Below are 13398 nucleotides of genomic sequence, written 5' to 3' on the forward strand. Positions count from 1 at the left end.
AGTTGCCAAGGTTGGAGACCCTGCTCTAGAGCCTCCGCTCCAGAAAAAAAAAAAATCATAACGGCAAACTGTTCTTATTAGCGAATACTTTTCTCCCACAGCGATCCCTCCCCCTCAACAAGCTTTGCAAGGACACGAAGATTGCGCGTGGGCTACACTGGACCAGAGAAAGAATGGGACTTGCCACCCTGCAGGCCCACGTGTCCCGAGCGGCCTTTTTTTTTTTTTTTTTTTTTTGAGGGGTGGGGTTTGTCTCCAACACCCACTTTTCGCGTTTGGGTCCCCGACTAGACCGCCCGCGGGGCAAGACGCGGGAGGGGGCGGGGGAAGAGGGGCGACGCCTACCTCGGGGGCAAAGAGTGACGTGGATGTCGCAAGCCGGTCGTTAAAAAGGGGGCTCTCTTCTGCCCCGGCTGTACAGTCGGAGCGCAGCCGTCGCGGGGCCGAAGTGGGGTGGTGGTGTTTTTTGTTTTTCTAGGCGGGCTCTTTGCAAAACGTCGGAAAATGCAACCTTTACAGCAGAACTGCCAGCCCGTCAGGCCGTTCAAGCAAAGGAAAAGTTTTGGTAAGCGGCCGGAAACTGAGCTTATAAACCCTACGTACGTCGCGATCGCTTGGGAAATCCGGCTGGCGGCTTATTTTCGCCCCGAATTCTGGAGGAAAGCCCACTAATCTCCGTGGGACGGACCAGCTGCTCTGGGATCAGGGACGGGGGTTGCTTGAAAACACCGCTCGGCCTTTCCACCGCTCTTTGGAGGGGAGAAAAGGAAAACGCCTCCGGGGATCTGACCTCCGTCGGTGGCAGCTCGGCTTTGCAGGGCTGACCGTCTGAAATCCGCTACCTGCTGCCTTGGGAGTCGAGGTCTTTCACCTTCACGCCCCGTTAGGTGAAAACTAACGGATCTTGTCTTTTTTTTTTTTTTTTCCCACAGCCACCCGAGTGGAAGAAGTAGCAGGCATTCGTGAGAAGTTCCCGACAAAAGTTCCAGTAAGTCTCTCTTCATTCCGTCCTCTTCTCTGCTAAATACCCCTAGCATTTGCCTAGTTTCTGGTTTTTGGTTTTTAAAGGATACCTGACTCTGGGCAGGTTTTCTTGACCAGCTGTATCGCTGCCTTCATTACGTTCGGTAGATAACAACGAATCTGTTTAGGATTGTCTCCTGTTGATTAGTCGTAGATGCTTCCACTGGTAGCATGTCTTGCTTTCACATTGCTTTTAAAACGTGTTGTGCTTTCTTCTTTTTGAATCAGGTAATTGTTGAAAGATATCAGAAAGAAAAGTACCTCCCCCTGTTGGACAAAACAAAGTTTCTTGTGCCACAAGAGTTAACTATGACACAGTTTATAACCATCATTAGGTATGTAGCAAGCCACAGATAGGCGATTTATTATTTGTTGGCTGTCAGTGCTTCTGTGCGCACACCCCCTTGTGCCTGTCTATTTTTGCTACAGGGCTTCTAAAAAAACTTGGGGACTTTGCAGTAATATGGCTTCTGTTACCCAACACCTTTCTGTGACTTTTCTCTCATTGCTTTGATGAGGTTCAGTCCTTTGAGATCTCTTGCAAAGTATTCCTCATTATTTGCACAAAGCTATGGTGAGAAAACTATGCTAGATTAATACAGTCCCACCTTTTCCCCCTCCTCTGTTTTTTTTTAAAGCCTGTCCTAGACTGTTTCAACCATGTATCCATCCAAGAAGAGTTTGATACAACAAATGGCCAAGATTTAATGTTAAAAATTATGCAGTCGTGCTTTAAATTTATTTCAATCTGTTTTTATTCTCAGCTAGTTTTCCCCAGTCCTATGCAGTCCAGACGTGTTCAGTTTTCAATTCCAATATTGACATCAGCCCAAAGTATAGGGAAAGTAGTGGTTTAAGAAAAGCTATCCTAAACGCATGTGCATATCTTGAAATAAATATTGACATTTTATTCTTCAGAATCTAGGATGTAACTATGAATTTTTGATTTGGAAAAATGGATTCTTTATTAATTCCATGTAGTAATTTACTTTTAAATTTTCCTTCATTTTTAAAATTGCTTTCTCTGAGCTGGCTAGGGCATTTAAGTATAAATCCAAAAAGCCTTCAGGTCTGCAGAATTAGTTGCATAACATGATTTTTATCTCGGCTCTACTGCTTCAAGAACTCTTTAAGCTCCTATGACTATTGCTGGTATCAAATTTGATTAGAATCTCTTATAGCCAAGTGAAATAAGGCAGTACTACAAAGTGAGATTACAGAAACTTGGAATGTTTATTAACTGCCACTTTCAAGGCTTATCCAATATGTGCTCCCCAATAGAATTTCACAAATAGTGCTCAGAATATTTAATCTTCACTCATTCAATTCTGCCTACAAGAGTATGATCCTTGGAATTATAAAAAAAAATATTAAAAAGTTTTGATTAAGAAGTACGCTACATTTTTTTTTAAAATGATATGCTTATTGCTTTGTGGCTCCACAAAAAAGTAGTGTGCATTTAAGCAGCAAAATAAAATTAGCTAAAATTAGTGTAAAATGGCAAGGAACTCCACCTTCAACCTCTCCAATCTCTATACTCTTGGAACAAGTTGAATTATCTTTGCTGTTTGTAACCTTCCTGTACCATCCTCACTGTGAAATCTAAACATAAATGCCTTAATGACAAGCAAGCTAAATAAATATCTGAGAGGCAATTTCATGCAGAGGTTAAGGCATCTGGCTAGAAACCAGGGGTCTGTGAGTTCTAGTTCTGTTGTAGGCACAGAGCCAGCTGGGTGACTTTAGTGCCAGTTGCTGTCTAGGAAGGAGGCAAAAGCACACCACTTCTGAAAAACCTTGCCAAAAAATTGCAGGCAGTCAACTAGGCGTCAAAAACTGACTCAAAGGCACAAAATAAATAAACAGATACTAACGTTAATATAAATGTAAAAAAGCTACACTAAACACGGTTAAGCTTATCCCAGAAAAATGGAATGCGTGCCTGTTCTTGGATAGTCTGGACAACTTAAAAACCCATCTTCTTCCTTCCCTTCCCTTTTCAAAGTACAATATGAAGTTTTCTGGTGGCAACTTTGCACTTGACCATGTGTCTAGCTAATCTAATATCTATCTACTATGAAGGAATTTGCATCTTTTAGAAAAATGTCTGTTTTCTTTGTTAATCCAGAAGCAGAATGGCATTGAGTGCCACCCAAGCTTTCTACCTGCTGATAAACAACAAGAGTTTAGCCAGTATGTCTTTCACTTTGGCTGAAGTATACCGAGACTACAAAGATGAAGATGGCTTTGTATACATGACATATGCTTCCCAGGAGATGTTTGGAGATCTCATAACTACTTCCAAAGTAAAATGTAAGGCATATCTCCTAAAAAGATAAGTCTTCTCTTGGTGACAATGTGGCTGAACAGCGAGCTGTACATCATTCAGATTACTTGAAGATGAAAGGTGCTCTGTCTAACGTGGGCTCTTCTCCAAAATTAATGGCCCAGGAGTTGACAGGACCTAACTAAAGAACTCAGGAGTGGGATAAACCATCCCAAACAAATGACATGGACACATAGTTTCATAATTTGGCTCCTTGCCAGCCAAAGGAGTTAGTAGTAATACGCTTCAGTGTTACCCTTAAATCGGGTATCTGCTTTAAAAATGGTTACCGTAATTGGAGATGAGTGAAAACGATGAAATTTTATAACCAAGTTAAATGACCTGGACACGAATTGTCTGCTTAACAGAGAATAACATGTGCATTAGAGAGTAGCACGCTGTCATAGTTAGCTGAACATTGCAAGGCTGAGCCAGCGTTGGCTTTTATATTGTCTGCTTTTATCAAAGCCATTTGCTTTCTTCCTCCAAGAGGAATATTGCTGATGAGGTATGGTGGCACTGTAGATTTTACAGGACAACGTCTTTCCACAGACTAGAAGTCGCTCCCTTTACTAAATTGTGACAACTACACAGAAGCGGCTTGTAAAAATGAGACTAATAGGGTGGAATATAATGGACTCTCATGCTGGGAAAGGTGGAAGGAAAGAGGGCAACCTGCAGCAAGGTAGATAGACTCAGTTACCGTAACAATGAGTATACCATCAGAGTTCCTGAGGGACCAGGTTAAGAACAGATTATCATAAAGAAAATCTGTATGGTCACCAAGAGTTGACAACAACTTGATGGCATGTAATCATCAGTCCTTCAGAGAACTTTATTGCACGCACACATTCCTTAGATATCAATAGCTGAAAATTAGTAAGTGAGTTGTGTTGGGGGTAGGGGTGACTGTGTGTCAAGTAATGCAAGAACACAGCTGCTTAAATAGGAACACAAATTCCTATATGGCATCTCGCAATTATTTAACTTGTATGTGACTAACTCCGCTCTGGTGCTGAGGCAGCAACTCCAGAAGCTAGAACAGTAGCTTTATCACAAGGCTGTGTTCTTGCCTTTTGAACTCTGCTCTGAGCTTTAACTTTGATTGAAGATAAGATTATAGTATAAAGATGAGCTGTGTGGGTGAATATGCATGTGTAATTGTGTATGTATGTGTGTGCTATAGAGTCTTATGTTGTATTTCATAAAGTGCACCAGGATTACAAGCTACTTAGTCTAAAGCCAGCTAATAAAATCATGCCTTTGAGACTCTTGTATCAATGCCATACTTAAGATAATTCTATCTCAGTAGAATTGACTTAAGGTTGCCTTCAAATTAAAATCCTGCTGGTACCTCTCACTGTCCAGATGACTTAGAAATCTTGGAGAGTTTTGGAAGGAACACACAGCAGAGTTGCTGGTATTCAAATCAAAGAATACTGTGAGTTTTACCTGCAACATAGACAGGAAGACACAAAGCTTTATTTGATGGACAAATCCTAGCTCACATGTAAAGAAACCCAGGGCCCCCCAACTCCTGGTCCCTGGACTGGCACTAGGGCTGTGCAAACAAGCAAAGTCCCATCTGCGGGATGCAGGCAGCACACAAAACCATGCTCCCTCCGGTCCGTGGAAAAACCTCTCTCCACAGAACTGGTCCCTAGTACCCAAAAAGTTGGGTGCTGCTGCCCTAATCTAATTTAAGAATATTTTTTATCCAGTTATACTTGATGCTTTTTTATGAAGTGAAAATGGATCTATACCTATCGAAAAAAATTACAGCGATAACTCACACAATCAGGTTTTTTTTAAAAAAATATCTGTCCTTCAAAATTGTGTTTCTGTGGATATCCTTTATGAGTAGTGCAACAATTTCTTGTGCATTTCTAAAAACGGCACGCATTTCTGCTTTAACAAGATGACAGTTTCATTAAAGTAAATGCTTTTCTCTAGTCCATATTTATGGCTGCGCCTGCAGGAGGGGTGCACATTTTAATATGTATTTTGTTAAATGCCTTTTGCTATTTTGTGACACAAACTGCTTTTTGTTCAACTAAGAGAGCGTTTAGCCATTATGGCATTTAAGACAATATCTGTTTGGCAAGACCAACATTTAATATTATTAGAATTACTGCAAGAATGTGTGTAAAATATGATGCCTCAGAGTAGCTGAAACATAATTTCTCCTGAAGGGACTTCTCACTGCAACAATTTGTAGTTTGTTTTTCTTTCTTCTTTTTCTCGAAGAGAGTCAAATAGTAGGTTCAAGCTATTAAGTGTACTATTTTTGGAATGATTTGCTCTTCTTCCTTGAGAGTAAAAGACTGAAATATTGTGATTTCATTATGAAAATAATGTACTGAAGAAAAATTAAACAATATATAACTAAAGGACTCTGGTTGAAATTTCTTGAAACTCCCAAAACAGTATTAAATGTAATACACGTCAATAGGTTCTAATGATACTGTAATAATTTGTTAAATATGTATGCTGCCCAACTTGAGTTACTTTGGATCGTTTACAAATGGTGAACATTTAAAATAAGAATTGTCCCCCTCTCCCAAAAAATAAAGATGACAGACATGTGTAAATGTGATGGGAACAAAGGGGGGGGAAAGTGTGCGTGTGTGGGAGAGGGTTCTTCAGTTATGCTTTCCAAAGGCCTAGGCAATGAACCAGGTCTTCAGCGCCCTTTGAAATCCCAACAGAGCAGAATCTAGGGGGGGGGGGAATGACATTCTATACAAATTGTATGTAAATACTGGGTTTGATTACATGTGTGAAGGTAGTATAAAAGCTGGGTTATGAAGGAACTGAACAATACAAATAGAATGTGAATGCATGCATGCATGAATGAAGGTCTTCTTAATAGAATAACAAAATCAGAAGGGACCTTGGAGATCTTCTAGTCCAACCCACTGTTTAAACAGAAAACCCTATACCATTAGCAATATATCTTTATATACTTACACCATATACTTATATCCTTATAAGAAGGTAGGATTATATGCAGTTGAAAGAGAGCACTGGTGTGTTATCCAAATTTGGTTGATCATTGGTAGTCTAACACTATGTTCAATTTAGAGATAACTTACTTTCTACAATGAGTAGTAGTTAATTACTGAAAAATTGGACGGTTCACCATAGGAACTGAAAACCATTGATTAATGGATCGAAATGGATTGTATTCTATTAGAAATGTAGGGAAAAGAATAATCTAAGCCTGATACAAATTGTTACCTTATCCTATTTAAATTATCATAGCTGCTCTAATGTCTAGATTTATTGTCATTTTTAAAAGGGAAGGCGCTGGGACATCCATTGGAAAATTAGAAAAACGAAGAATGCAACTTTGTAATAGACATCCCACTCCTTCCATATGCATGTTATGACTATTTTAGAAAATATGAATAATGATATATATATTCAGCCTTTGAAAACTACCTGGAAACCTTAGTTATTTGATAGTAGTGTTCTGCAGACTTCTAAACATATTTTACATTCAGTAAGCTTCCACATAACTGATTTCTCATAAACTATTGAAAGCGGAGTTCTTTAGGAGAACCTTTGAAATATATAATGCCATAAATTTGTTCATTTCTTTATTTTGATTTGCTTTTGATTTGGATACTTTTATATGTTTATATTTTTATTACTATCATAGTATGCTATAATAAAATTCTATTATAATGTATTTGATGACTACATTGTAAATTGCTGGGAATTGGTACAGATCAGTGAAAATAAAATATTTTCAGGAATGGGCAATAACATACTCATAACATACAAGCACAACCCCATCAGTAGCCAATATTATCAGGGGAAATATCATATTACTATATGTGAAACTACAGCAGGGGAACTCTTCAAATTCTGCTATAGATTACAAGACCAAATGAAAGACTTTAAAATTCTCCTGAATTCTTCAAGTCATATGGAAAAATAGAGCTAAATTGTACAGAATATATTGGAGGAAGAAAGGAGGATACCGAAGTGACAGAATGTGTACATTGAGTCATTGTTTTAGAATAAAACCTGTAGGAATATATTCAAAATAGATTTTTTTAAGACACTTGAGGTAGTTTCAGTTTGTACTAAGCTATACATAGAGAGTTGTTAAATGAAGAAACAGAATGATTGATTCCTCCTTTTTTTAAAAAACATAAAATTAAATTGTTATAGGAGCTTTTTCAATACAGGTAATCCTTGACTTACAACCTTTTCATTTAGTGACCAAAGTTATAACAGCACTGAAAAACATGACTATTTTTCACACTTATGACTATAGTCGTGTCTTGGGGTCATGTGATCATTTGTGAACTCACAAGCAAAATCAGTGGGGAAGGCAGATTCACTTTACAAACGTGTTACTAACTGTAGTGATTCACTTAACAACTGGGGCCAGAAAGGTCATAAAATAGGGCAAAACTCACTTAACAGCTATCTCACTTAGCAACAGAAGTTTTGGCTCAGTTTTGGTCATAAGCTGATGATTAACTGTATTTAGACAAAACACATAAGTTTGCAAGAACCAGAAATAGAATGTAATATCTGTCTGCCTGCTTATATCAGGAGATCATTTTAAATGGGGCAATTTAAAAAATAGTTTGCATTCAAATTGCATTGCTTTACCTACTGCTCAGAGGGAATATACAGTATTTGGGTGCTAGACAACTATTTTACTTCAGCTATGTGAAATAGCAACAAATTTATTTCTAAAATGAAGAGCTCTGCAGGATAATAACTGCAAGAAACCACTACTGTTAAGACATCAGTTTAAATGCATTCTGAACCCATGGCTGGCTCAGCAATTAACCCTTTAAATTGCTAAGGGTATTTTTAGAAAATCCTCACTTGACAAGGCTTCAGTGATATAGAAACCTTTTAAGTATTGATCAGAAGATTTTGCTAATGAACAGCAGCAGCTGCACCCATAGTGGCTGTTCTGCTTCTGCTGCCTGTACTTTTGCCTTCATGACAGAAGTTCACAGATGGATCAGGGAGTCAGATGTACAAGGTAAACGGAGCGAATGAGCACAGCAGTACATTTCCCCCCCCAGAGAAAATGCAGATAACAGACAGATGGAGTCCTACTTGGTTTTGGGGATGCTGCAGAATAGAATGCATTTCAATTTAATTTGAAATATGATTTATGATATATTTATCATAAAATCATAATATACCTGAATAATATATTTAATTCTCCTCGTGTTACAAAAGTAAACTACATCAACCAACTCTAATAAAGGAGAATATTTGTAGCTCAGGGTTGACATGAAGGGGTCCTTGGTGCTCTCTGAGATTGCTTGTGCTTTTGCAGACATTTCATTACCCAAACTATGTAACATCAACAGTGCTAGTCACTGATTTAGTCTAGCACTGATGGTGTTACCTAGCTGGATAATGAAACATTGGCAAGAAAACAAGCAAGCTCAGAGAGCACCAAGGACCCCTCTTTCACTCTCTTTTCTTAATTCTTTCATGCCAAAAATTGCTCTTCTATTTTCTCCCATAGTATTCCCCAATTACCTGCTACGATGAAGAAATTCCCTTAGAGATGACCCCAGTTGATTGATCAATAAGGCTATTCTGTTTATAAACCTTAGTACAGAATGAAACAGCAAGCAATTTAGCTACTGAGATTACTTCAGTTGGAAGGGCAACGACCTTGGTAGCTAGCCAAATATTTTAAATGAGTCAGGTGCAAAAAGGAGTAGAAAATAGTTATTAAAATAGCTGAGCTGAGCTAAAAATAAGCCCCCAGAATCTGTTACAAGCCCTTTCTACTCTAAAGAACAAAAATCTTGTTTACTGCTGATCTTTCATATATTGGGGAAACAATAGGTGAGCATTGACAAACTTGTTTCAGGATGGGATCCAGAAATCTCGCCAATAAAATATTTTTAGGCAGAATTGCAGAGCTCTGTTCTATCAAAAATAATGATACTCAAGAAGCATAACTGTGAAATAAGGACACTTAGCTACAGTTTATAGTTCTTTTCCAATAACTCCAGTATTAACTAAAGAGCATCTGTATAGCAACATTGATGACTAGGCTTTTTTTTAAATGCAAGAAATCCCTCAAAGGTATTAAAACAAAACATCATAGTATGAAAAAGAATAAAAATATTAAATTCTTCCAAATACCTCAAAGGAAAGTGATAAACATTCTGGACAAAAAAAAGTGGAAAAGATAAATCCAGTCTAGAGAACAAGACGTGCAAGAGCTGTCCCAGAGGTCTGAGACAGGTTCATGATGTGGTGATTTGAAATCTGTGCTATGCTTGCTGAATCAAATCCAAGAATCATTACATTGTTTTGATATATTTCTTACTAGTTACTGTATGGCACATTTTGCCTAAAGAGACTAACAACCCTTTTTTTTAGCACTCAGCAATGTTCTTTAATTGCCTTAAGACAATATCTATCATAAACTTATGCAAAGGATTATTTTTTCCCATTCCATTAACACTCTATCTTCATTGGCTATCCAATTTAAAGACATTGCAAGGGTTGATTATTTACTCTCTAATTATTAACTCATACTGAGCGATAGTAAAATTCTCTTCACATAAAGTCGCTGAGGAGATTTTTTTTAGACAGAAAGCTATATTTGCCCACTGAACTATCTTACCATCAAGGTTCTTCCAAAACTTCTATTTATATACATATTCCTTCAAGCCTCCTGCACAGTCTAACAGAGCCAAAATTCCTGGAAATGGCAAACACTGTGCTCAAGGAAAAGCAAGCAACAGACCCACCAAGATTGCTTCTCTCAATAGTCTTTCTGCACAGCAAGAGAATAACAAAATACATTAAAAAAGAATGTTGAAAATATGGGTTCTATTATCCAAGAAGCAGATACTTTATATGCCAGCAACTTCTTTATTTACAGTATATCATAGGTTGTCCTCATTCTCAGAAAGAAATTGAATGGAATATAGATTTCTATATTTTCAAGAATTCAGCAAGTTCCTCCTCCAACTCATCCTACCTTTCAAAGTATTCCAATAGAACTTGCTCCTATAGCAAACTCTCATTAAAATACATTTTAATGGTGAAGCAGGGATTCTAGGCCTGATTAAAAGTTCTGATTGACACTGTGTTACCCAAGCTAACTTATTTTTGGTACACTTATTTGGATAACTGTGAGCTGGAAAAAAATAGTAGGGATGTAAACTTAGACAAACTTAAGTTAACAACTTAACATGTTAAGATGACATGCTGTGCTAGAGTGTTTCTGAATGTGAAACTAATTAGGTTACTTGAAGTGCCACCCTATGCCTTGGCTGTCTTGAAATGGACTAGAAAATGGCAGATCTTGCTTATAATTGTCTACTTCCCATGCAGGCAAATTGACAATGATACAGTTCTATTAGGGAGCAATTTGATTTATATATAACTGGTGCACTGTTAGGTCGCCCTCAAGCCTTTGTCATCTAAATGTGTGATCTTATTTTTATTTATTGCTCACCCTGTTAAATATCATCTATATCCTTGAAATTAAAAATGAAACATCATCATAAAATATTATAGAATAAAGTCACAGAAATTGGTCTCATGAAAGTATATTTATTAGGGCTGTGAATGAATGTAGTAAAAATGATTTGGAAGAGTGTTTTGGTCTGTGCAGAAGTGTGAGTATAGCATCTCTAAAATAGCTATGGCTTTTTTCAGGATTCTACATGAGCCTAAAAGAAGATATAGCTGCCTGAAAATGCTACCCCAGTTGTGGTCCTTCACATTTTAAAGTACCTCTTTAGAATCATTTTTACAGTATGCATAGCTTTACTGTATATATAGATGGAGGAAAAAGTGTGATAGCCTGATGACATTCCTTTGAATTTCAGTAACTGAATGGTGATTCCTATTAGTATTTTTAAAATTAATTCTAATATCAAGATATCTAAACATTTAATTCAAAGCATAAGACAAAGGCATGGATTTTGTGAGCCAACCTTTGCCAAGATGAAGTTTATGATCCACAGAGCTTTCCTAGTGGGTAAATGGGAAAAGATATAATTGTTGCTGATTCTCTTTCCTATGTTACTCAGAAATCTTTTCTGTAGAGTTGGGAGCTTTTCTGAAACAATACCATTGAAGCTTCAGTGAATAAGAAATGCTTTCTGCAAATAGGAATATTTCTGAATACTTTTCTTAGTGGAATAATAGTTCCACACTGAACCAGAGAATCAATCAACAACCATTCTTACAAATTTCAATAGAAATTACACTTAACTAAGCATATGAATCAGATTTATGTTACCTTGTACTGAAGAGCTGGTCTATAGAGGCTAAAAATAATAAAAACTAATATAGTATCTTAAAAGCTAGCATTTTTTTTTTGAATAGGATAAGCTTTAATGGATTTCAATCAACAGGCTGAAATTAGTTATAGGCTAAGGGAAACTTATTTAGGACTGAAAACACCTCCACCAACACATCTTACATGTTTTTATCAGACTTCTGCATCACGTTAAAATACTTCAGCAACTTAAAAAAAAATTCAAAGCAATTATACGGCAATTTTTCCGAAGGCATATGAAGCAAGCAAGTTGCCATGCAAACTGCTTATACCGCAAGTTTATGAGCAACACAGAAAGGTATCTAATCTCTTTTCAGCTAACTATTTAAATACTTGTCTAGTACTATTCCACTGTTTACAGTGGATAGGTCTTTTATTTGCAATACCCTGAGCAAGCTGATACCACAGTCTAGGTGTTTTTAGCAGTTCTGCAAGGCTACTGACGCTCCTATGCTATCTGTTTTTAAAGTTTTCTGAACATTGTCCCTGAGAAATTTTTTGAAGCCTTTTCAGTAAATTCTTTATTTTAAAAGGGTATTTATTATAACAAAGAGCTACTAACTGACTAGCAAATGTCCTCAAGCAAACAACTAATAATAGCATCTTGCTTCTCTTTCTAGTTAAATAATTATGAACAGCTGAATTAAAGGGTACAGTAAGTAATTTTAAAACTGTTTATTCCAAAGTAGTATATTTATATTGCATTTGTATTATATACTAAAGATCCAGGTTCAGTCCCTGGCATCATCTTGGAAAGACAGATATTTGGAATATCATTGTCAAAGATTGTCAAATTAAATTTGGTACACTTTCTAATATTATAGTTTTACCCTTGGACAGAATATTGCAAATTTAAAGTACAGTACATCTCTCACTTTAAAAGAGGTCAGAGAAACTATGCAAAATACCATAGATCATACAGTATTATCTTTAGCATTAAATTGGTGAAACAAAAGGCAGGAACCTATACATTTATTAGACATGCAAAGCATTCAACATAAATGTTGTCAACCCTGAAGCTGTCCTGACTGAAGCCATTTTGTCTGATTCAGTGTTTTCCACACTGAATCTGAAGGTTAGAGAAGGGGGTTTGAGATAAAGGGATTTTTGTAGCCAAAACAAAATACTTTCTCTTAGGAACCAAGGACATTCTCACACCTGGTTGGAAGAAGGCAGAGTGATGCCACCCGATTGTCGGACTGCATCGTGATTGGACCATGTGACTGATTGTTTTGAGAAAGTAGAAAATCTTTTACTTTTAATCAGGTGAAAACCACGGGAGTTTTCAGAATTGGTTTTCCCCAGATATGTGCCAATATATTTCCAATAAAAGTAATCTTTGAGGAATTCAATTGCCTCGGAGTCTTGCTTGCAATGGATTTATTACTTGGAACCCTGACAAATGTATTAACGTGAGTGAATCATAACCATATCCTTTGAAAAGTTCGTGCAATTATTCTGAAGCCTACTCCTCATTCTATATGCATGTATGGTACATATATGTACAGTCAATACTTCTTTTGAAATTTCCAGAAAAATGAGGTATCTCTATGTGCAACATATGTTCAGGCAGCCAGTGCAGCAATCAACAATGTTGTTCTAGTCAACCGACAGACAACTAACAGTTGAATGTCCAACCAACAAACCCTCCAAAGGACACATTTAACATTTTGAAAAGCAGTGCTTCGCTCAACCTAGCTTTTTCAAATGTGTAAGAGTCTTAATTTTTATGAGTAGACTCATC

At 37.1% G+C, this 13398-nt stretch overlaps 1 protein-coding gene across 3 annotated transcripts in view; it reads left to right on the top strand.

Moving 5' to 3' along the window:
• MAP1LC3C (microtubule associated protein 1 light chain 3 gamma) overlaps nt 1–13398 on the top strand; it is a 26134-nt gene continuing 12736 nt past the window's right edge. The window contains exons 1-5 of one of the 3 annotated variants that reach the window (XM_087967365.1): nt 357–565; nt 933–988; nt 1252–1358; nt 3152–3336; nt 12792–12998. In XM_087967365.1, coding sequence (XP_087823491.1) covers nt 505–565; nt 933–988; nt 1252–1358; nt 3152–3336; nt 12792–12793 — 411 coding nt within the window. In that variant the 5' untranslated portion in view covers nt 357–504 and the 3' untranslated portion in view covers nt 12794–12998. Of the gene's footprint in view, nt 566–932; nt 989–1251; nt 1359–3151; nt 5740–12791; nt 12999–13398 lie in introns of those variants that run through there. The other 2 variants (XM_026669317.2, XM_087967360.1) reach the window with 2 other exon arrangements.

Source organism: Notechis scutatus, chromosome 1 (genome assembly GCF_049901735.1).
Source record: "Notechis scutatus isolate UNSWTSFEM ecotype Mainland chromosome 1, rNotScu1.2, whole genome shotgun sequence".
Lineage (NCBI taxonomy): Eukaryota > Metazoa > Chordata > Lepidosauria > Squamata > Elapidae > Notechis > Notechis scutatus.